General features: G+C 47.6%; 4 protein-coding genes across 13 annotated transcripts; 2 read left to right on the forward strand and 2 right to left on the reverse strand.

Moving 5' to 3' along the window:
* Positions 1-378: 378 nt before the first annotated feature.
* On the reverse strand, positions 379-2,161 carry LOC122390426 (ribosome biogenesis protein WDR12 homolog). Its single transcript, XM_043383368.1, has one exon. It carries the CDS (start codon positions 1,654-1,656, stop codon positions 394-396), a length of 1,263 nt encoding a protein of 420 aa, XP_043239303.1. The 5' UTR covers positions 1,657-2,161; the 3' UTR covers positions 379-393.
* Positions 2,150-11,977, forward strand: LOC122390425 (probable 28S ribosomal protein S25, mitochondrial). 6 transcript variants are annotated; one of them, XM_043383363.1, is made up of 5 exons: positions 2,150-2,180; positions 4,993-5,142; positions 10,678-10,784; positions 11,169-11,256; positions 11,720-11,977. In XM_043383363.1, exons 2-5 carry the CDS (start codon positions 5,006-5,008, stop codon positions 11,898-11,900), a joined length of 513 nt encoding a protein of 170 aa, XP_043239298.1. In that variant the 5' UTR covers positions 2,150-2,180; positions 4,993-5,005; the 3' UTR covers positions 11,901-11,977. The 6 variants fall into 6 exon arrangements, with proteins under 6 accessions (XP_043239298.1, XP_043239297.1, XP_043239301.1 ...); XM_043383362.1 differs by lacking the exon at positions 2,150-2,180 and adding an exon at positions 2,190-2,235; XM_043383366.1 differs by lacking the exon at positions 2,150-2,180 and adding an exon at positions 2,192-2,211.
* A 691-nt stretch (positions 11,978-12,668) lies between these two features.
* Positions 12,669-15,037, forward strand: LOC122390424 (WASH complex subunit 3-like). 5 transcript variants are annotated; one of them, XM_043383356.1, is made up of 4 exons: positions 12,669-12,812; positions 13,057-13,182; positions 13,604-13,768; positions 14,017-15,037. In XM_043383356.1, the coding sequence occupies exons 2-4, from the start codon at positions 13,132-13,134 to the stop codon at positions 14,491-14,493; spliced, it is 693 nt and encodes a 230-aa protein (XP_043239291.1). In that variant the 5' UTR covers positions 12,669-12,812; positions 13,057-13,131; the 3' UTR covers positions 14,494-15,037. The 5 variants fall into 5 exon arrangements, with proteins under 5 accessions (XP_043239291.1, XP_043239294.1, XP_043239295.1 ...); XM_043383359.1 differs by having other exon boundaries at positions 12,807-12,848; XM_043383360.1 differs by lacking the exon at positions 12,669-12,812 and adding an exon at positions 12,822-12,840.
* Positions 15,038-16,924: 1,887 nt separating this feature from the next.
* On the reverse strand, positions 16,925-22,860 carry LOC122390432 (60S ribosomal protein L44-like). Its single transcript, XM_043383377.1, has 3 exons — positions 22,767-22,860; positions 19,781-19,954; positions 16,925-17,113 (listed from the first exon to the last, which is right to left on the reverse strand). Exons 1-3 carry the CDS (start codon positions 22,767-22,769, stop codon positions 16,976-16,978), a joined length of 315 nt encoding a protein of 104 aa, XP_043239312.1. The 5' UTR covers positions 22,770-22,860; the 3' UTR covers positions 16,925-16,975.
* Between the last annotated feature and the right edge of the window lie 1,225 nt (positions 22,861-24,085).

Raw genomic sequence — 24,085 nt, forward strand, 5'->3', positions numbered from 1 at the left:
TTCTCCAAGTCATTTACTGAAAGCCCGATCCCGACAGATGCCTGAACCGAGGGATAACCGACCGAGCTAGCTAATAAAAACGTGCTTTGGAAAATGGAATATTCCCTTTAGTCCCCATGTTTCGTAACAACTCTCACATTGCTATTCCTAGTTCTACCTAGGTCCATTACAATCAGGAGCAAAACGACGAGAGGTGTCGCCCCACCCCCTTGGTCAGGGTGTTAAAACCGATAGGATCAGCGGGGGGTAACGTAACATATTACCGCACATCTCCTAATTCAAACGATTCCAAAATACACATCAATTCACAAGGATGGCTTCTGGATGATGCCGCTCTCTATTTACACCACAAGACATAAAAGCGTAACACAACAACGGTCACAGTCACTTCATTTATTTGCGGATGGAGAAGACCTTGACAGCGTTGTCTGCGCCTCCACTGACTATCCTCTCTGGGTTCGACCAGTCACAGCAGAGCGCCTTGTCACTGTGACCCTGCAGGTCATAAAGAGGGGCCTTTGTGCCCCTGGAGTCCCAGTGCTTCACCATCATGTCCTGACCTGATGACACAAACTCGTACTCCCTGTCTGAGCTCCAGCAGACGTCAGTCACCCAGCCCTTGTGGGACGAGTACATGCACTTCACAATGCTGCCCTCACTGGACCTTGGGTCATACAGACGGACATAGTGGTCCGCAGAGGCTGCCAGAAGGGTGTGATTCACTGAGGATGCTGATATGCTGAAGAATGCCTTGTTGCCTGCAAGTTGGCTTTTCATGCCCCCCAGCTCCACATCCCAGAGCTTGATGGTGTGGTCCCACGATGCTGATGCCAGTTCTGAGGGTGAAAGCCAGGCTAGAGATGATACTCCTTGCTTGTGCTCTGACAGTGTCATGGTTGGGGTTGCAACAGGAGCTTTCCCAACTGTTTTCCTCTTCTTCTTGACTTGCAGCTCCTTGGAGTCATCTGGAGCTGCAGCAGTGTTCCAGATGTGGATGGTCGAGTCCCATGACCCTGTGGCCAGAAGATTGCCAGTATTCTGACCCGCTACACAGTCTACACTCTTGGAATGTCCTTGGAAGACAGTTACACACTGAATGCTGTTTCCAGAGTGACTGTACTTCCATAGCAGTGCAGTCTGGTCCATACTACTGCTCGCAAAGGTAGAGATGTCCTCATCATGGCTTATCCAGCACACATCTTTCACAGGCTCTGTGTGACCTGGTATGGTCAGCTTGTGCTCGCCGGTTGGCGTCCACAGGTGCAATGTTGAATCATAGCAGCCAGACAGGAGCAGTGTCGAAGATGCCTCCACAGCCGACACCCAATCATCATGCATAAGGCTGTCTTCTGGTTCTGGGGGTGAAGCCTTTTCCACATACTCAATTTCCACTTCAGCCTCCGAAGATATACCCTTTTCCACCAGGAACTCACTGACCGACTGGCGAAGAAATTCGCCATGGATAAGAAAGTCGAACTCAGCATCAGCAGATCCTTCTGTCGTTTCACTTCTCAGACTGTTGATCAAGCTATTGAGCTCGTCATGACCAATGGTGATAGGAACTGAGAATGGCGTATCTGGCACCGCATATCGCTCTTGCTTAGTAGTTAATTTAACTTGAATATGAGGAGCACTTTCATCACCCACGCCTGCCATGATGCCGCCGGTATGTTTGGCAATTTAGAGGTGATTAATTAATAATTTGACATCTGCTACAAGATTCGGACGTAAATTTGATATATTTTTCCGATACATCGAAAGTAAGCTCGTTTCCTCTGACAGTCAAAACAAAATATTTGCAAAATAGCGTCAATAAGCTAATATGAATCTCTTCAAAAATTGATTTTTTCATCACTATTCAACAGCTTCAGTCATTGCGCACCTGCGACAAAAAAGGACTGAAATCTAGACAAAAGTTACAAATTCTTACAAATAATGATGTCATTAGAATAGATAGCGACAAATGTTTTTTAAGCAAAAATGCATGACAATTTTAACTGATACTTTAGAGCATGTAGCTTTAAAGCATTTATAATTGATAGAAGATAAAAACAGTGACCAACACCACTCATATAAAAATTGTTTCTGATTCCAACCGCAAATAGAAAACAAGAGTGTTGATGACGTCAGAGGACCAATATCAGACTTTACTGGTGCTATGCTTCGCTGATGTGTGCATGGTGCATGATTTATTTACAACATTTGTGTTGGGTGCATTAGACGCGTTTACATAGGGTTTGTTGCAAGCTTAAATCTCCGTCCGTGATGTTGCAAAAGATGCCAATGGTGCTTAACAATTTACAAAATGATCCCCTCTAAATATTTGAAGACCATTGCATCGAAATTATCGCCAAATTAACGAGCTAGAGCCTCGTCAAATATGCTATGTAAACCGGGTTAACGATGAATGATGATTGTTTGATAGATAGGCTCTGCTATTAGGTACATAGTTCTCTGATATACCATGGTGGGTGGTTCACACTTCACCGTGGTTATACACAAACAGCAGTAATCACTAATTGCCACGCACTTTGTATGTGGATCGCTCTTAAATGTAAATACAATACAAATACAAACAAGAAATATAGAAGGCATACAGCTTTAAAGGAAACAGTCCACTTTCCTGAAATCAGTATTTTGCTATTGATTTATGATTTTTTATGCTCAAAATAATCATGAAATAAAATAAAACCTTTTTGTAAAAACAATTATTTTCTATATTTTAATATAGGACTATATAGGAACTATATAGTCTTACATAGAATATAGATATAGGAACTATATTCTATGTAAAATAATGTTTGACGTGGAAGCTTATTACGCATTGACCAATCATATTGTGTAGCTCAAACCTACGCATACTGCATTGGCTGTAAGCAGCACGCTGATTGGCTGACGATGACGTCGCTGCATTCCTGTGCAAGGCACGCATTCCTCTACAAGGCACTCTTTTCGGAACGAGAAATGGAATATCTTCGTCTAGGGTGATCGCTGAGCCGTAAAAGCTCCTGATTTGTGCTAGTCTCAGCTCAAGCTACGAAACTGCTATTCCAGCTCAAAACCCCATGTTAAAAGTGAACTATTTCCTTTAAGAAAAATAATTTACAACCAGGGATGCGGAGCCGGAGCCGGAGCCGCCGGAGCCGGCATATTTTGCCCGGAGCCGGAGCCGGAGCCGGAGCCGTGAAACAATATAGCCCGGAGCCGGAGCCGGAGCCGGAGCCGTCAAAAAAGGGGGCGACTCCGGCTCCTTTTCTTAAGAGGAAACAATTATTTACCTAGTTCGGTTTGACAGTACAAGGCGTAAAACAATGTGGTATTCAAAATAGCCTTGTTATGCAAATACAGAAGCAACGTGTACCAATCCCATCGCCTTTTTTCTTCCACCCGTATTTAATTGATCGCATAGGGGATGTACTGAGTAGAAGCCGGAGCCGGAGCCGGAGCCGCCGGAGCCGGATCATTTTACTCGGAGCCGGAGCCGGAGCCCGAGCCGCCAATACATTTCACCCGGAGCCGGAGCCGGAGCCGGAGTCGATTTTTTTCTCCGGAGCCGGAGCCGGAGCCGTCTGAAATTTCCACGGCTCCGCATCCCTGTTTACAACCCACAAGAATTTGAAATAATCTTAAAAAGTTACGCAAGTTGTGTTGCGGTCTAAAAAAACATGCCCTCTATTTATCTCCCCCAAACGCATAGGCGGCGGAATGGGGAGGGCACCGGGGCACCGTGCCCCCTTTTGATTTTGGCATTTTAACATTGGCCCCTATGGGCGTTGCATGGAAAGAAATAAGAATGGGACCAAAAGTCGGCAGTGCCCCCTTAATTGAAGATGTTCCGCCGCTGCTGCCCAACGTCCACCTCCCAATTCAATGAATTGTGTTTTCACCTTGTGTTTCATTCTCGAGTACGCGTCACCGATCTGGAGCATTGGCTATGTACAGGATCTCAAAAGATTAGAGTCTGTTCAAAGGCTCTGGACCCGCAATGTGATTGGGCTCCGTAATATGGAATATGGTGATCGCCTAAAGGAACTTGACCTATTCTCTGTGAAGGGACGCCTCCTTCGAGCCGATATTATCAAATGCTGGAAGATTTTTCACGGCCACAGTCAGATATCCCCGGAGATCCTCTGGGATCTGGAGGCCGCAACAGAATGCGGGGGCATAGTAGAAAGATAAAAACGTGTCGGAGTCTTAAATGTAGATGCAAGGTCAAGGTTTTTCACCCACAGAGTCGTGCGCGATTGGAATGCCCTCCCAGATTGGCTGGTGAACGAGGAGTCCCTGGTGCAGTTTAAAAAGGGACTGAAAGCCGCACTGGGAAGTAGACTGTGCGAACACACAGGATAAGAGAAGGCAAACGATTCACATCTCATCCTTCATCCCCCCCCCCCCCCCCACTGCTCATGTCAATGCTTGTCTCTATGACCCATCTCAGTCTCAATTCTCAGGCTGCTGGGGCAAGGGAGGGATAATGTAAAGGCCGAGCTACACTATGCGTGATCGTCCAGGAAATTACGTGCGTGATCTGCGAGTTTGCGGGTTTTGCAGGAAATCGGTACGCAGATGAAGTTCAGCTGATAGGAAATACACAGGGTCGGCTACACTGGAGTCACGCAGATTCAGTCAAGGAAATCCCGGACGTTCAGTACAGGAAATGCCGGATAGTCAGGACGGTCAGGATGTTCCTTACCGATATAAAGTTCAGAGCTACGAACTTTTTTGCAGAATCTGCGAGATTGCGTGATATGATAATTGATAACACTTCTTCAAAACTGCGATGGCCCATACTTCCCGGGGCCCATACCTCCCGGGTCTCTCCTACATTTAAATTCTTATCTAACTATCTAGTGCCTATTAGTTGTATTCCATTGAATAGATGTGTAATGCATGCCATGTTTTAACTTTTATAACTCTAAAAGAAACGAACATATGCTCAAGGTACATTGAACTTAAGACTTCATTTGACTGACTTTTGGTATCTTGTTACAGGTGATATTGAAATATGCCATTCCGCCTAGGAAAGGATCCAATTCGACATACCTTGAAGTACCTGGAAAAGGGTCCACTAGTTTTCAAGGAGCGAGTGCGGGTGATGCTGGTGCACTTCAATCCACGTGAAAAGTCACATGCTGGAGTGAAGTAAGTTTTATCCTATGTCAACATGGGTGCCTACAGGCATTTTTTCTGTCTCTATCTTTCTCCGTTCATGGGTTGAAATGGGTATTACCTTGGGCATAAAGAGGGGTCATGTGTGCAATTTTCTGATTCAGTGTGTCATGCTCATTTGTTTCCTAATGTTTCAGAGTGCTGGGCATGGCTTTCATTTAAAAGAAGAACAGTTCTACTCTCTCCCATTGACTTCTAATGGAGAGGTCACAAAACTGACCTGACATTAGGTTACCAATATAAAAATGGGACTTTCAAAGTGTAGATTTTAGTAAGCTAATTAAATCCTGAAATTTTCTATTTGATCTGTTCTCAACTCTGGCTGTTGTGAAACTGCAAACTCTATCTCAAAGTGGGTCACTCCAGTCTCCAAGTGACCTGACCTGACATGACTTGTGCTGGAAATTTTAGCACATGCTGAACAAATGGTACGTCCCAACAGGTACTGAAAATTTAGCCATCGATCTACGACAGTTTCTGAGTTATTAACCAGAACTGACAGAGATGTAAAAACGTCCCCCTCCCCATCCCCAGCATGGCCAGGGTTCAAAGGGGACTGGATGGATCCCCTCAGTTTTTTCGCAAATAATTTGCTTTGAAGCGGTGGATCGCGATGAAACTTGTTATCCTTGAATTGTGCAATGTTACATCTCCTATTAAAATTTCATGACCCTGGCCCGTCCCAAATGGCCTTTTTTAAATTTAGCTTGAATGTTTGAATGGACGGATCGACAGAGCCGGGGCTAAGCAGAGCTCGTTGTGTAGACCCCGAGCCCCATCGTCCAGTCGCGCAGTTCCGGGTAGCGGACGCTTGTTGTAGCAACTACGGACGCTTGAGCCCAACGAGGCTATGCGCCCTAACCCAACAAGTACAAGTAAGGGATAATTTAGATGCCAAAGTTTAGCGTGCCCCTCAACGCCGGACACGATCTGTCCCACTCAACTTCAGCTGGCTGCGGCTGATCCCACCCAGCGCCAGTTATCCCCGGTGTAGCGAGAGAGGTTCGTTAACAGCGACAGCGGATTTATTATAAAATGGCGGCAGCCGGCCACTTCGTCGGCCGGCTGCGGCGGCGACCGCGGGGCAAGAGAGCGAAGTTACATTTCCTCACACACATTACGACCGCTAGGTGGCGGACGCACTGACAGCGCGGAACCGAAGTCTAAATTACGGCCAACAGATGGCGGGGCACAACTGGGGTTTCCATTGGAGCCAACAGATGGCACGGCGAACGTCATCCCACACCAGTCGGCAGTCACACTGGTGTGGGCATTGGGCAAGGCCTAAGAGAGGTAGAATCATCCCGCAATTTCCAATGGACCGGTCGCTAAGCATTAGCGTGACGTCACTGGTGGATGCCGCGCGGCGCCCGGCTCCAAGCCGTACGTCGGGTACATTTGGCACTTTATCGTTGCTATTACTGAACGTAACGACAACTAATGACTCTTAATAACTTTTTTACCCACCTAAAGCTGATTTCCTTGCCGATACATTGCCGACCTGAGCCCCAGGGTTGACAATCTTGGGATATATGTGGGTCGGATGGGCGACCTCGCGACGGGAGAAGGAACGATTGCAATTGTTGCGTCCCGCACCGCCGATTACATTCTCTATCTGCACCCGGAGGGGGGGGGGGGCAGGGGGCACGTGCCCCCATCGGATCAGGGGGCCTCTCGGGCCCGAGGGGCCCTGCGACGCCAATTGGCGGCTGAGGGTCCACGCTGGCATTTTCGACTCAGAAGGGCCCCACAGGGCTCGAAAGAACATCTTATGTGCTCCGAATAGCCACACAATAGCCACACTTCTCTCCAAAAGAGCCACACACCGGCTTTTTATTGTTCCATGTCGGCATTTGAGGGCCCCTTGCCGGCCTCTCAGCTGAGAGGGGGCCCTAGGGCCCATTGGCGACCTCTGAGGGCTACTTGCCGGCCTCTGAGGGCCCTTACCGGCCTATTAGGGACCAGCAGCTCTAAGGGTTCCACACACGCCTGTGATGATCCCCTAAACCACAACGGCCCCCACAACGGCGCCTGCGAGGGCCCTCACCGGCGGCTGTGAAAGCCCCAAAGCGGTGCCCAGCTGAGGGCCCCACACTGCCACCTCTGAGTTCAACCGACGAAGTTCCAAAGGCCCAAACCAGTGCTTCTTAAGGCCATATATCGGCGGCTCTGAGGGCTCAACGCCGGAGCCTCGGACGGCCTACGACGGGACCTTCGCATCGGACGGCCACTCACCGGTGACTTGAGTTTTGAGGGCCCCGCACCGACGACTCTTAGGGCCCCCACCGGCGTCTGAGAGTATACCTTGCTGGTCTCTGAGGACTCCACAGGGCTCCTGAAGACACCGCAGACCTCTTAAGGGCCCTTTGTCGGTCTCTGAGAGCCCCTGTCGGCTTATAAAGGGTTCGAGCCAGCAGCTTTAAGGGTCCCACACCCGACTGTGATGACCCCACACTGCAGTGTCTCTGAGAGCCCACAATGGCAACTGTGAGGACCCTCACCGGCGCCTCTGAGGGCCACACACTAGCACTTCAGAGGGCCCACAGCAGCACCTCCGGGGCCCCGCACCAATGCCTCTGAGGGCCCACACCAGTGCCTCCAAAGGCTTCATAACCGGCGGCCCTGAGGGCACTACACCGGTGATTTTTGGGGGCCTACCGAAGGCACAACACAATCCCTTAGTCTCGCTGAGTTTCCATCCCAATCCCATACCGGCTTCTATCCCTATTCAGTATTCCGGCTCTAGCAATCCCCCCCCCCCCATGGGTCAGCGGCGCCGCGCCGGTGTCGGTGCCGGGGGCCAGCGCCATCGGGGCGGCAGTCAGCCATGCGCACTCAATGGTTAGCGCTTAGCGCCGGCGGCTAGCGCACGCCCGGCGTGTTATCGGCCGTGAGCCGCTCCAAAACGGCTGCGGTAACTGGTCGACATAGGCAGTAAGGAGATGAGGAGATGCAGGTGGATTGATGACCGGCAAGCTTTTGTACTTTACGAGGGCGAAGGGTCGAAGTCGGCTGCTAAGCCGTGAGCGGATTTTATCAGATGCCGGTTCACTATGACCTTTATCTTGGTCCTGGTCCGCTGACGCACTCTTGAAGAGCCGAATCACAGCAAAACTCCATCCAAGACTGTATCTATACGGCTTACGCTTTTCTGAAAACGTCTGCGTTTGGCCTCCTACGGGCCCGGCCGGCCGGCCCCGATTGGTGATCCACCAGTGACGTCACTGGTAGTGTTAAGCTGATTGGCGAATAATACATGGGGAGAACCGGGACGACATCCCCCTGGGTGTGGGGGGCCTTGGTGTGGGGGCGGAGCTGAGACTACAGCCAGCCAGCTCAACAGACGGCATAACCGACACCACACTGGTAACACGGGTGTGGTGGTGTGACCACTTTTCTTCTCTTCCGCAATCGAAAAAAAAAACGAAAAGAAAATTACGAATGCCCTGGATAAAAATCAGCATAGCCCTGATTGTGATGGACTGCAAAACGAGGTGCAAGGAGCGAATGGAAAAAAAAAATACAAGTGAAATCACCGCGGGTGGCAAAACACGCATCACTAAACATCGCATCGTAAGGTCGTACTCGTATCACCCCAAACGAACGGGAGAGGGGAGTCGCTGAGCGCGCATTAGCATAGGCACAGTCCGAATGAACAACAAAGACACTCGGGCGGAGTCGCGGCTACATACGTGCTCGTACAGTCGAGTCTTGATGGGCCGATCTCCACGGTCGACGGCGCGGCGGGAGCGTCGCACAGCGACCAGGAGCGGGCGGCCGTCCAGTGTCGGGCGGCCGCAGGGTCAGGCCGGCAGAGAAGGTAGAAATACTGGGGATCAGCCGCTTCTTCAGCAGGCTGCGGCTCCACAGTTTCCCCGACTGGAATCGCTCTTCGGCCAGCCGGCAGCCTCACGCAGGGGCACACCGGACGGTGAGCGCGGCAGTCTTCAGCAGGGACTAGGGAGTCAGTAGAATCAGAGTTGGAGTCGGCGGGGCCGCCGACAACGGCCCGCAGCTGGCGGCAGTCTGAGGCGGTCAAACCGACACTCGACAGGACAGGCGTCGAAGGCAGCAGCGACCGGCGTGGCGCGGCATGTCTCCGGCCGACAGCACCAGCAGAACCACGGCAGAGCGAGCCAGCAGACATATTCAGCTTGAAAAACAAACAACAGGCGCAGAACCGTATCTTCTGGCTTCTGTTGACGTCAAATCCGATGCTTGTCAATTCCGAGAATAAACAATACTCAGGTGACTCAGGCCACGGCGCGGACGCGCCAGCGCCGCCATCTTGATAACATAAACCGCCTCAAATGTGCAGTACGACAAGTGTCGCTGCGCCGCTTTTGGCAAAACAAACATCAAGGGGAGGCATAGGTTGAAACGCTGTCACCACGCCAGTTATCCCCGGTGCAGTGGCGGATCCAGGATTTTCACTGGGGAGGGGCTGCAGGTCATAATTGGGCGCCACGCCCCGGATGGGCGCCATAGTCGCATCGTATTGGCGCTGAAATATTGGCGCCCAGTGGCCCTGACAAGAGGCGCCCAGGATCAGTATGTACAGTGCCACCACACGATTGGAAATATCGGTGCGGAGCGTACTGAAACGACGTTATTCGACTGATTTTTGCATCCTAGTCCTAGTATGCGGCACTCCGATGAGTTGCGAATTGAAAATTGGCGCCACTGCGCCTTCTGCGCAGTGGCGCCAGTTTTCCTTGGGTGGGGGCTGCCAGCCCCCGCAGCCCCCCCCCCCTGGATCCGCCACTGCCCCGGTGTAGCGAGAGAGGTTCGTTAACAGCGACAGCGGATTTATTATAAAATGGCGGCAGCCGGCCACTTCGTCGGCCGGCTGCGGCGGCGACCGCGGGGCAAGAGAGCGAAGTTACATTTCCTCACACACATTACGACCGCTAGGTGGCGGACGCACTGACAGCGCGGAACCGAAGTCTAAATTACGGCCAACAGATGGCGGGGCACAACTGGGGTTTCCATTGGAGCCAACAGATGGCACGGCGAACGTCATCCCACACCAGTCGGCAGTCACACTGGTGTGGGGGGCCTTGGTGTGGGGGCGGAGCTGAGACTACAGCCAGCCAGCTCAACAGACGGCATAACCGACACCACACTGGTAACACGGGTGTGGTGGTGCAGGGTATATTGAGTGAAGATCCCACCAACCGCAGTTGTGGGACTATCATTTCTACATTTCCTCCACAGATGGCGCTAGCGATGAACGCCGTAAAGTAGGCTGTACCGCTGAGCACGTCGATGTCGCCCGCTTGCGGCAAGGAAGCAGCTATAACGTGGGGCCTCGTGCCGCTAAATGATGAGATAGACTGCAGCCTGTGATGTGACTGCTGGCTACTTAGTTCATCCAGCCTTCATTGCATTGTATGTGGTGTATGTGAACACGGCACGGTGCCCTGTGCCGTCGGCATCACTAGTCTCCCGGCAGTAGCATCCCACTCTTTCCGTTTTACTCATGACACGTGTGCTCTGTTTCTTCAGGGATTTTCTTCACTGGTATACGCCACAAATCCAGTACAAGAACCCCAACGTCCAGCTGGTGGCCATGAAGGACATGATGCCGTCTCCCTTCATCAGATTATTCCTCGGTGAGTGCTGAAGAGCGGTGGAATCGGAGAACAGGGTACTTTCGACTCACGAGACATCGGGGCATCGTCGACGCCAGTCCGCGTCGTGGACTTGTAGATCCGTGTGTCCGATCTGACTTAGATAGGACAGGATTGATTCTCCCAGCTCTCCGTAGGTATACACGTAAAAACAAACTTCGTTATGTTTGAATTGCTTTGACTAGGTGTTAAGGGTACCTGAATTTAACAGCAGCTGCCGAAAAGTACCGAAGAGGATGCTGTCACCAATTGATCAATCGTCAAAGACAAACAGTTGCTCGAAATGTGCTATGGTTTACTTTACAGGACATGTACTCTTATATATTGAAGCATAAAATGTTAATCCTGGTTTATCTTTATTCGCAGATGGTGATGAGGAGGTAATTGTCGACGCGGAAGGAAAAACAAAAGAAGACATCCTCTCTCATCTGACGAAGATTTTAGGAAAATCCCAGTAAGCATCGATAAAATGTCATTGTAACGCATACTTTTGTCATGCATGCTGATGATGTGTTACAGTAGCTTCATGTGTTTCATCGTATGTAATATATATCGTTATTGTATTTATTGCATATTTCAAGTCACTGCTGGCGGCGAATCATCAAATCGAAAGTCTTCTCCCAACCTTGCGATGCTTTTCTTTTTGTCAGCGTATATCGTTTGTCCATCTCATAGCCTAGAGAAGTTCAAACGGAAGGCACAAACGGTTCTCATTTTCACAGGTAGTTAAAATGAGGACGTCATAAACTTTTCGAAGCTTTCAGCCTGTGATATACTTATGGCTTGAGTCCGCCTTTATGTTTGAGCTGATGAGAATTAACCTCAGTATGAATGAAGGTAAATCAGCCTTGCATTTGCGAGTGAGGCGAATACGAGCATAGTGTTACCCATTCTGATAAACTTTATATCTTTCACAGATCTGTGTTAGCAGCGGAGGAGAAGGAGGCGCAGATAGTTGAAAACAAATCGAACTTCGGCGTGGGCTGCGGCCGCTACTGCATTTGTGAGGTGCCCGGCCAGGTGCCCTGTCCCTCCGTCGTCCCGTTGCCAAAGGCGTGGCGGGGGAAATACAAAAACGGCGACATGGACGACGACTGACTTGTGCCAGTGTTGGTGTGTGTCTCGTGTTATGGTGTCGTCTAGTGTTAGCAATATATTATGGCGCTGTGAGCTGATTTTCGCCTTTTCTTGATAGGTGGCTCCCAACGGGCGCATGCGTGTAGTTAGGTCGTCTCCCGCTGACATCGGGTCATGCTGGTAGTAAAAAGGAACTGCAAAGTGTTTCGATCGTGATGTAACATTTCTGAGTTGCATATATGACTGGAAACCAAAGTTGATGAGCAGGGGCTCGTTAATTATCACAATAAACTGGCCCGGCCGGATTATGAGGCCTTGGGCATTAAAAATACTTCTTACATCGCATTTAGTGGGTGAGTTGGTGATCGTTATTATTCGTGATAAGCTCAGCTTAGATCTTATATGTTCCATAGGCTACTTATCAGTTCAAGATCATCATAAGCGCTTGCATATTTTGCTCGCATTTTTTGGTGTCTCGGATTTGGGTCCAAGAGGGGAACAGCTACCGGAGCTGGGTCAACAGAGGCCGGTTTTATTATGTTTATTAATCGGCACTCTACTGGGCTAGGCTAGGGCCTTGATACATGCCATTTTACAATGGGAAATTTCACATTGCCTGCCTAGAAATAAAACCCGTCCATTATTTGGGACTGCCAAGTGATAACGCCTGGCGGCCAAAAGCTTGCGGCCTTCCGCATCTCAGAGAGATTTATGGTGGGTGAAGGAAAATCGTATGATATGGTAGCTATTTCATGTATCAACTCCTGCGCAACAATTACGAAATATCTGTTCAAAGTATATACGCAAGATGCTAGCGAACTCACAAACCATCTTTTCAACTAATAGCTTTGTTCTGTTTTCTAGAATACATCATAGCGCAGAAAATGCATCGAGCCATGAACAATATCAGGTCGAAGAAGGCCGTTTAGTTTGGTAAGCATTAGCCGCCCCGTTTACATAGGGATTGTTGTAAGCTGACAGCTCCGCCCGTTATATAGCAAAAGATGCCAATGGTGCTTTACAATTTACAAAATTATCCCCTCTAAATACTCAAAGATCACTGCATCGAAATTATCGCAAAATAAATGGGCTAGAGGCTAGAGCCTTGTCAAAAATGTTATGTAAACGCTGCTGTTGTTTGTTGTTATGTTATGAACCTTCTATTCCCTTCTTTCAGTGATTTTCCTGATTGTCAGTTGATTACAATTACAAGAGGACAAAAACCAGAATCATTTCAACTCTACTGCTCAACATGGACCTTGATGGCATTTCTGATCTTGACAGTACTATTAACTACGAAGAGGTGGGTTTGATTGATCTGTATTCTGTAGGTACAGTCCACAGCAGAAGTGACGTGTGGTTTCAGTCATGGGTATGTTCTGCTTCTGAAGCCTACGAACGATCAGCCAGACTGCAACGAGACTTTAAATGTAGCTTACATGTATCTTCACCCTTGCAGCTACAACTTTATCTATTGACGTCTTCTTTCCAATCAGTCCGCATTTAAAAATCGCCTGTCGAAGCCATCCGTTGAGATTGGTAAAACCACACATTACTTTAGCGGTGGGCTGTACCTATTGAAATGACATATTTATTTATTTTCATTAAATGTTGCCAAGTTAGTGAGGAAGTTTATGACCATATGGCTTAGTCTTTTAATTAATTTTGAGTCGGGTGTGCTAAAGGTGACCATCACTTCTCATTACTAATCACCTTTGTTTCAGGTTGGAGCGCTTAGCCAGAGGCGGATCATTGCTTTTTTCAATGAATTTGTTGCTCAAACTGTCACATTTCTGAATAAGTTTTCTTCTCAATGTGAAGAGAAATTATTTACAGTTGACACAAGATTAGAAAAGCTGGAGACCATGTTGTCAATACTGGAAGCAAAGGTGGGTGACACAGCACTCCTGATATTCTTACATATAGCATAAGTATGTTGTAATGCCAATGAAGCATTTGCTACAGACATGTTACATTTCAGCACTTGCCAGTAATAGCCTAAATTAACAAGATTATATGTTATCATTGGTGTTTGTGTTTCCTAGGATCAGAAATGATCAATACACATTGCCTTTTATGTTAGACCAGTACCTATCATGCACTAATCACTAGCCTAACCAAACTGATGCCGCTTCAGCTGTCATCTGTGCCGGGGCTGACACCATCCAAGGGCCCAGCCGGCCCAGCTACCACCAATGGCGAGGCATCACAAAGCACCAAGCCATCAGATAACAGTAACACCTCTCCACCTGCACAATCTGGCAGCCAATCGGCTTCCACAGAGCTCACAAATGGCCAATCAGCATCATCCCAGCCAAACGGCGACCCAAAAGTACAGCCTCAGCCGGACGTCGACCAACCTGCGGCCGCCGACCAGCCGGGGACAACTCAGGTGCGTCTGCGTGACACCGAGCCTTACCGTCGCTACTTCCGCATGCTGGAGGTGGGCGTGCCGGAGCCGGCCGTGCGGATGAAGATGCAGCAGGAGGGAGTGGACCCGGGCGTCCTGCAGCGGGGCGACGAGCTGGTAACGGAGCCGGCGACGGCCGGCCGGAGGCGCGGCTCGCGCTCGGAGGAGTCGGACGCCCCCAGCTGGGAATCCGACTCCAGCTGATGTGGTGATCGGGCGGCGGGAGTGGCATGTGTGTGTGTTTTGGTCACTATGTGACTGATGCGCTGCTTAGCAGCCATGCTGATTATCTGCGGTCGAGAAGTATTCATGTATCACGTAATTATCGAGAAATATTCAAGCAATGTAATTATCCTTGAGTACATAATTACGCATGTTGCGCCTATATATCATCACAATATTTCCCTTTGTCAAATACTATCGCTGTGTCGAACTCGTAGTACCCGAGGTACTACGCCTGAGTACCCAGCTGAGCTGCTCTGTCATCTTCCCTGATTTTGTTCTCCCTCGGGAAAGCGTGAGACCTAGTGTAGAACTTGCGCAGGTTATGGACAAACCCGTGTACCGTTAGAAACCGTTACATCCCGTGACTCCTAGGGGCTGTGTATATTCCCCTCTCCCCATTCAGCTCTTGAGTCTGTTGGGTTGACATGAAACTGTGATAGGTGAAACAGATGTGGCATTCCAACTGTATGCGAATTACCCCGGCTTCTTTTCGGGTTGTTATCAAGCTTTGGAAGGAAAGGGTCGCTTTTGTACTGTTAGGCGTTGAAATACATTTACAAGTTCGAAGGCTTTGAGATGTGTAGTTATGACCGCTGCTGTATTGCTAAGTGCATGGTGTTCTTCGTCAATAAAAAGCCAATGCCGATATCGCTTGTGGTCTGTGGATTAGATGACATATGTACGATCGTACTGAGGATTGAGGGGTTTGGGCTAGCCCAATGCAACGCTCGGCTAACCAACCAATATCCACAGTGACATCGCGGGCATCAGACAACCTTTACTTTGAACCGAGCTGCGCCCTAATGAATCGCTGTGCCTCGCTGTGGCTACTGGCTACTGTCTTATGAATCACGAATGAGCCACGCCACCCTCAGATGTTGGAGCGGTCAAGGGACTAGTCGAACACGAGGAGCACGGGGGCCGCCTCTGGCGCAGTCGCTTACCCGTGGCGCCACCTGCAATCGGAACACACGCCCGTTCATCGCGCCATCTACCCTGAGCCGAGTACTCTTGCTCGCATTTCCCGGGCATTACCCCAGCTTTCTGTTAGTCTGTTTTGTTTGGCTAAGCTCTTTCGGTCAATTGTAACTACTGCAGAGCCGGGAGGATGACAGAAATTAGGGAGACATTGGTTTGGGCGGGCACCCAAGAGAGTCGCCAAGGACGAGGCCGGGGCTGAGCCCGTCCAGTTGGACAGGCCACCCAGAACCCCAAGCACCCATTGCACCCGGCTACGCGTGTGTGCTCCTATGGGAGTTGCCCACTCCATCCCGGATCAGTTATCAGGGGGTTGAGAAGTGGAGAAGGATTTGACTGTCCTGAGGATGGAAACGACGGAACGGTGATTATCCTAGCAATAGTAGTTTCTTTGGAACCTTGAACGATCTTTTATGTAATAACGTGGAAAATCACGAGCGACGAGCGTGAACGGCTGGACCTGTTCCGTTCAGTTTTGAGGAATTCAGCCATCTCTCAGGCGCCAACGCCCCTCAATTTCTCTGCCTCTGCCCCGCTTTAAATTTTGATGGCAACAATTTTACCGAACACACATTTTTGCCACGGACCCAACAGCAAAATTCAACTGAGACACGAGTCACTTTCATGGCGTACGACCCAAACTGGCAACCGCATGACTGCCATGATGAGGCTAGCTATAACCGGTTTTAGCCGGCTAATAACAGCTTTACTAAGCCCAAGATCATGTAAATAATCCACTTATATCGCATCGTCCGTTATTACTTCGACCAGGGTCGTAACACGATATCGCCTGATGACCATTCTCATTCATTCAATTGGCTGGGCGGCGACGAACGGGAGAGTGAACGAATACCGCAAGAATAATTACAGTAAGAGGAGTCCCCCCACCTCACCACTCAACCCGGTGACCCGTCCCGTAGAACTTCTCTCCCTCCCCTCCCCTTGGACCTGCTAGTCACGACGGCTCATCACGAATCATGAAGCTGAAACAGTTCGATGAGCCAACTCAGACCCCAGCCCACTAGCTATCCGCCCTATCACACGTCCCTGCTCAAGTATGACTTACAAAAGAACAGCCTGAAAAAAAAACAGACATCGAACCCATAAAGCCCTCAGCTACCCTCAGGTACCTATCAGGTACTCGAAGACCCTGGATTTAAACTTAAGGTGCACAAGAAACTTATTGGTGATAAAACTACATATAACAAATTACAATTTACGCACCACGTTTATGAACTTGCATGAAACGTAAGGACGGGCAGCTCTGCGCAGGTGACTCAAGTTGTTTTCGACCAACTGCCATATTTTAAAGGAGTAGTAAATAAAATCGTATAGTTACTTTAGTCGGTGACGAGCCCTGATGCCGCACCTTCCACGCCCCCACCAACCAGTCTTACCGTAGACACCCCATGTCCCCTCCAAATTCGGCAGATCTTCGAGCGAGATTTTATTGACAAGATAATGTGGGCATTTCTTTCGCGGCTTAGAACTGGATCATCACTCCCTTCCTTCTCTTGTCTCCTCCCAGCTCGAAGTGCTTGCACCGCTTGATGGGAACCTGGCGCTTATGCTTGCAGGCGGTGCATTCCATACGCAGCACGATCTTCTTGGTAGTCTTGGCCTGAAGAGAGAATAACGCGACCGGTCAGAGGGAGTGTGTAGGTGGGAATTGGAGAGGGAGGGGGTGGAGCTGGGACAGAGAAAACAACATCGTAGCTGAAAGTCGCACGGTGGACAGCAAAACACACAAAGGGAGCTGCGTTAAACATCTACCGACACAGTCCCTCCCGCTCAGCAGCTCCATCCAGCCTACATCGCGACCACCGCCAATAACGTCCCTGGCCGCAGGTCACAACCGGTGACATCGAATACCAAAGGGCCCGCCGAGGGCGCTAACCAAGTCTAAAGGAGGCAATGCCCCCCTCGCCGCCCCCCCCCCAAATATACATCAGACTCGATATCAAATTCTATGTGACATTTCGGGCTATATTATTTAGTATTCAACTCGAATGGGTGTCAATGTCAATTTCGAAGATTGATTGCGTGAATAGTTTTTAACACATAGTCCACTGCTCGCTATCGATAAGCTAATTGATGGGCTAGAAGGAAATCTGATGGCCGGTAAGCCAGCACTCGAGTTGAGGGAAATGAGCGGAAAGCCTTCCCGGCTGCACAGGCTGGAGCGTTACAATCTCCTAACTGAAAGCAAGAAAATAAAGTTGCAGAGGAAGCACGATATTGGAAAAGCATGCATAAATTCCTTCAATAAACAAAGAGACGTTTTTAGAAGTGCTATATAGGGGGCGCATCGAAAGTGTGGTCACAATTAGAGCCTAGAGGTAGCAAAATGTGGACCCGAGGACCCGATCCCAAGAACCAGTCTGAAGTCTGAACCCATATGGGTCCAGCCAGACCGGTTCCTGGAAATTTTCTGACGCTGACGGGTGCAGCCGGTACCTACCATAAACCATACATCTTTATTGCACACTACACAGTTGCAAAATATGAAGTGAATGGGAAGAAAACATTTGTTCATGTATGTTTCTTTGCACACTGTAGCTCGTAATTATTCGAGGCTGTTTTACATGATGCAACTAATGATATCTACAAATATAGTGTATATTCAATATTCATTGACTTTTGGGGAAAGGGTCGGTCGACTGGTTCCGATTCCAACTTCTTCAGCGCTTCTTCGAGCGGATCTGACTGGTACCAGAAATGTCCAGTAAGGTCCGGTTCAAGTCTGATTCCCCAAAACGTTCACCTTTTGCGACCTCTAGTCACAATGCAGCGGTCCTAGAGGATGTTTAGAAGTTAGAACCAGAGAAACACCGATAGCATTACATCCAGATTCTCCCAGGGTGAGGCGTTGCAAAATCAGACAGTTGGAATTAATTATCGTTAGAATACTCAATGGATGAATCATTTCGCGAAGGCCAAAGTTCATAGCTTCCTTCCAACATTTTTTTTTTCAATACTGTTTTCAGACCTAACCATTGACTATCATATTGATGAGCTCAACGTAAAGTAATGGCTCAGCCAATGTCCGTCACCTTGGTGGACCACTGACCAGCGCGGTATTGAGGACCCGCTTTGTGCGGTTTCGCGTTATCATTTGCTCCTGATTATTTGGTCGACAGTCATAATAGCAGTAGTCGCGAAACGGGTCAGATGAAATCGGTAAACAGGGAGGGCTATGTCCGACAATGTGGATGTGGTCGACATTCTATTATGGGTTATGTGATAGTGCTAATTGATAGCATTCTTATCAATCTCGTGGCTCAGCTGGTAGAGCATAACAATCAGACTGCGAAGTTGGATTTTTGTTGATTTTTAGAAATTGGAGTAAAAAAAACAACTCTACTCTGGCTCAGACTCCAGCAGCAGCTTTGAACATTTTTCTTCGAGTCCACATCATGATGTTAGGTTCATGATGTTGGAGATTTATTTACCGTTCCTGGAAGAATTCCTTGGAACGTTATAAGCCTTACACTGCAAACATACTTTTCCGTTTATGTCAAAAGTATGGCAAAAAATTTCTACAAGAACTGTCTGCGAAAGGTCAAAGAGAGAGTTTTGGGAAGGTTAACAAGAGTCCTATTATCAAGCGAATAGGTGTAGGGTATAACTTGATCGCGCAATTCTAGTTCTATTGCAGAATTTGGAGTCCAAAGTTTAACACGCGCAAATAGCCGCGCAAGGCCGGTCCCCTCACTGACTTCGCCTGGCTATGGCCTGCCACCGGCATCAACCGCAACCATACGAGTACCTGTCAGGAGGCCCATAAACGTCAATCGCCCATCGCGCTTCGAACCAAGACTGTTGTAACCGGGAATCGCCACGCGGAGACCAACACTCTATCGACTCAGCTACGGGACCGGATGTTGACTCAGTTCCTAATATTTTGGCGACTCCGACACCCCCGAGAACTGACAACTCAGATTTCAACTTCGACTCCACAGTTCTGGAGCTAATGGCGATAGGATGTGACGCGGGTCAGAATCTCTCCAGCGGTCCGCACATGAGACTTCCATGTATGATTGGTAAGGGCAACCACACGCGCTGGAAAGTTGGAGCGGGTTGAGTGGATCCGAGCAGATGGACACATTTAGCTGTAACTTCTGACTGAAGTATTACCAACCATATTTAATAATAATAATTTGGGGTTGCGGGCTAGGACAAACAAGAGGTAATCAATGCACAATCAGACCTCATGAATCTTCTGTCGGCTATACTAATAAAATGCCAAGTGTCTGTGGCACGCATAATGCAGTTCTACTGCACATACCTTCTTCCTGAAGATGGGCTTGGTCTGGCCACCGAATCCGGCCTGCTTCTTGTCGTAACGACGACGACCCTGGGAGGCGGGCCTCTCCTTAGACTTTTTGTACTGGGCTACTTTGAAGACCTTGTGAGCTTTACAGCTCCTGCAGAAAGTCCGCTTGGACTTCGGAACGTTCACCTGAAACAACAAATATGGTCACTGAAGATATTCCAGATAGTTCAAATGGGTAAATGCACAATACATTTATACTAAGCATCAAACTATTCCTCTCACACGCCAGCTTGACCGGGCCAAATCTAGCAGCTTCACTGGGGATAGCCTGCGTTAGATAAGGGCAACCATAAACAGTTAAGAAGTGAGATGGTGCAGCATACTGCATATCCAAGAACGTGGCACCAAATATTTTTTCAAAATTAGCTCGAATGTCTGAACGGACCGATTGACAGAGCCGGAGCCCAGGCTACGCTGAGCTTGTTGCGTAAGCCCAGCCCCCGAGCCCTTCCGTCCGATCGCGCAACTTCAGGCAACTGGAGAATTTAGAAGCCAATGTTTATGGTGCCCTTCAAAGCTGGACACGGCCTGTTCCACTCAACGGACTTCAACTGGCAGCGGCTGCTCCCACCAACCGCGGACTATCCCCGTCAGGAGTCTCAAATATCGAGCGCCGGAGCGACTCGAACCCGGGCTATCACTACCGGGAGTCAAAAACTCTACCAACTGAGCTACGGGACAGGCTTAACCAAATTATCTACAAAATTATCACCAAATTATCTGCCTTCCTCTCATGTGAATACTGTGAGGTTTTGCAGAGTGACTACTGACTAGTATCCTGCTTTACTGTAAAAATATTATAATTTTCAGGTGATGTCTCAGTACTTCTGTCTAAATCATTATCTATTGTAATGTTTTTATTTTGTGAATTGCATAGTTATTAATTAGGGAGTGCAAAGCAGCAGAATGCTGAAAAAGTACACTAAGCAGAAATGCCAAAACATAACCAAACCTTATCTAACATAACCAAACTTTCTGACTCAGCAGACTGTTGAGTGTAACTTAGAAATATATTGTGTAAAAATATTAGAAGCGTCAATGTGATGCGTCACTTTACAGGCTTAGCCCAGGCTACACTATGTATGATCCTCCAGGAAATTACTTGTATGATTAATCTTTTGTCAGGTTTTGCAAGAAATCAGGACGCAGGCCAAGTTCAGCTGTTAGGAAACACACTGGGTTGGCTACACTGGTCTACACTGTGGGGCACACACATTCAGTCAAGGAAATCATGGATGTTGAGTCCAGGAAACATTAGACAGGCAGAATTGTCAGGGTTGGCCATACTGATATGAAGTTCAAACATTTAAACTTTTTTGCAGAATCTGCAAGCTTGCGCGAGATGAGAGCTGTACACCCACTTGGCGGTGTATCATATAAACACAAGTGTCATTATCATTATTCAACATCTATCTTATTTTAAATGTTCTGTTATAGCAAAAAATTATGTTTAATAGCAAAGCTCTTGCTAGTAGTCATGATGGTATCAGCATATCTTTAATTGTTCATGGAAATTCTGGAAAACTGCAGAAACTGCGATAAGGAAATCCGGCAAGCACAGATCTGCAGAACAAGCACACACATTTCTGGACTGTCACTCATTATGTCGCTTGGGCTTTAGGAAATGTTTTATCAATTACTGCTTCTTATTGTGAGAATGCCTGCTACAGCAACTCTATATACTCTACGGCGCTTTACAATCCCAACACTCTGACTATTTAATTACGAGGCGGGATGGGCGTGTCTCGGTGGGGTGGCGTCGGCAACGGGGCTCTCTGGACAACCTCTAATGCGCGACGCGTTCGGCTTGGTGGCGGCGACCGGCGATTTAGTTTGTTTGAATCCATTTTAAGTTCTTGTATATGTGTGTATGTTTATTTGCTTGTATGTTCTTTAACAGAGCTGGTGCCTCGAATTAAGCACTTTCGAGTGCTTTTGCACCAGTTCTTACTTATCTTGATTTTGTGTATTCTTTTGTTTCTTAATAAACGTGATGATGATGATGATGATATGCATTAAATGCTCACATAGGCTGACACCTATGGAGATACATTACTAGATGATGAACTCAGGGAGGTAGTTACTTTGATGGAAGCTTCTCACCATACCTATGTGACCAAACATAGGTATCTGTCCTGTAGATCAATTGGTAGAGCATCGGACCCCCCAGGAGTGACAGCCCTGGTTCTAGACGCTCCAGCGCTCGATATTTGAGACTCCTGACGGGGATGGTCTGTAGTTGGTGGGAGCAGCCGCAGCCAGTTGAAGTCAGTTGAGTCAGACAGCCTTTGAAGGGCATGTTTAACTTTGGCATCTAAATTCTCCCGTTACCCGGAATTGCACAATCAAACGGTAGGGTTCAGGGTCTATGCAACAAGCTTTGCAAAGCGTGGGCTCCAGCTCTGTCAATCCGTCCATTCAAACATTCAAGCTCAATTTATAAAAAACAATGAAAAATTTCATCAAAGAAACCTTGCGTGCACCCATGAAAGAAAATCCTGACACAATGTGGGCACATGCTATTATAGTACAATAATTATGTTCATGGATGATGCATTAAACAAATTAATAACAATAGAATCTTCCGTGCCTAGTTAAAACCTAATCAAATTAGAATTTAAGTAAAGCTGCAACCTTTTTTAAACAGCTTTATGCTTAATAAAAACAAAGTGAGTTATCGAACTCGTAAATAACCTTCTTTGTGTTATGAGGTTATCGGTGGAGCCAACAAATAACTAAATGTACTTACTTTTATTATAATAAAAGTAAGTTACTTTTATTATATTTTATTATAATAAAAGTAAGTACATTTAGTTATTTGTTCGCTCCACCGATAACCTCATAACACAAATATGTCCCTAAATAATCAAATAACCTTCTCTCATTCCAAAATAAGGCATATATACAACTGTAAACGAAAAATAACGAAATACATTACCATCTTTGCAGCTTGCTTTTGTCAAAGGAAGTTTACAAACTATCGACGTTATAAGCTACAAAAAAGTATTGTATCGATAAATATAAACAGTTTTGCCTATTTCTGATTTTTTGATAAAAATTTTCAATGCAATTGTTCAAAATTATTTTCAAAATAATAATTAGAGTAAAGTAGTAAATTACAAGCATAAAAACAGAAAATATTTTTATTGATATTGAAGTTAAATGGCAGTTATGGACAAAAAATATCAGATTAAAATTTATAAAATGTTTTGAATGTAAAATTTTGATCTGAGACTTCAAATATTGAATTTCTATACCAACTTTTCACAAAGTTTTGTACATCGATAGAATATATTTGACCGGAAGTTGGCGTCGTCTTATGAACTATTCTACTCCTAAACCCAAACCAAACCCTATTTTACTCCAAAAACGAAGCATGTAAGAAACGTCAACTTTTTCATCAAAGAGAGGTTTATTCGTAACAAAAAGGCTGTTGCCTCAATGAAATTTGAAATTATGGTCATCAGTTCATAGCATTTGAAATTTTTCAGCACAATGAAGTACTACAGACAAATTATCAGATACCGATTGCAGCGCCCTCATTCGGAGTTGTGGAAAGGTCGTGGGTGCCGGTCGGTTGTACGCGCTCGCGTAAAAACCACAAATTTCTCAAAATGAGCGAGACGGAGACCAAGAAGGACCTCGGAAATGGCAAGGCTGATGCCGAAGACGTGAAGGGAACGAAACGGGCTGCTGAGGTAAGTTGTACTTTTGATATTATTTGTGTTCGAAGGTTCTGGTGGGAAGCCGGCGTCCGTCACGTGCAAGCGGTGCCTGTATTCGTGCTCCCAGAATATTTTGTAAGGCTTTTGATATTTATATTTACAATAAAATTTCCATGTTTGATCCTGATGGATGCTGGCCATCACTGCATTTCAATTTGCTTCCGCTGAATAAATACCGCGACCGGTACGGCAGGGGTGGGGGCTGGGGCCGGGGGGAGGGGTTTAGCCTCTACCGGGAGGATATGCCGCTCAAACTGTTCGCCAGTTGCTTGGTTTTTGGCTTGTTTTCTTATACATCTGCCGGTTTGATATATGCGGTGTTGTGTGTCACACAGGATCATCCTGGGAACATAGCCTATCTCGCGCCATTGCTATTAGTTTGCGTATTGGCCGCTAGATGTCAGGCCGGTGACGACCGGTACGGCGGGGAGACCTTTTACCCAGCTTTTACCTACATGTCGTAGCCGATAGGCTCTTGTTCTCTGGTTGCAATTACCTAACGATTATTGGAGCTCTTACTTTTGAAACAGCA

The sequence above is a fragment of the Amphibalanus amphitrite genome, unplaced genomic scaffold (assembly GCF_019059575.1).
Source record: "Amphibalanus amphitrite isolate SeventyFive unplaced genomic scaffold, NRLGWU_Aamphi_draft 000395F_arrow, whole genome shotgun sequence".
Lineage (NCBI taxonomy): Eukaryota > Metazoa > Arthropoda > Thecostraca > Balanomorpha > Balanidae > Amphibalanus > Amphibalanus amphitrite.

Bases quoted from the DNA above. Each gene is read 5' to 3' on its own strand.
- LOC122390426 (XM_043383368.1), bottom strand. From the start codon at position 1,656: ATGGCAGGCGTGGGTGATGAAAGTGCTCCTCATATTCAAGTTAAATTA.
- LOC122390425 (XM_043383363.1), top strand. From the start codon at position 5,006: ATGCCATTCCGCCTAGGAAAGGATCCAATTCGACATACCTTGAAGTAC. The intron at 10,785-11,168 runs GTGAGTGCTGAA...CTTTATTCGCAG, and splicing joins CTTCATCAGATTATTCCTCG to ATGGTGATGAGGAGGTAATT. The intron at 11,257-11,719 runs GTAAGCATCGAT...TATCTTTCACAG, and splicing joins AAGATTTTAGGAAAATCCCA to ATCTGTGTTAGCAGCGGAGG.
- LOC122390424 (XM_043383356.1), top strand. From the start codon at position 13,132: ATGGACCTTGATGGCATTTCTGATCTTGACAGTACTATTAACTACGAA. The intron at 13,183-13,603 runs GTGGGTTTGATT...CCTTTGTTTCAG, and splicing joins GTACTATTAACTACGAAGAG to GTTGGAGCGCTTAGCCAGAG. The intron at 13,769-14,016 runs GTGGGTGACACA...ATGCCGCTTCAG, and splicing joins TGTCAATACTGGAAGCAAAG to CTGTCATCTGTGCCGGGGCT.
- LOC122390432 (XM_043383377.1), bottom strand. The intron at 17,114-19,780 runs GTATGTGCAGTA...TTCTCTCTTCAG, and splicing joins AGCCCATCTTCAGGAAGAAG to GCCAAGACTACCAAGAAGAT.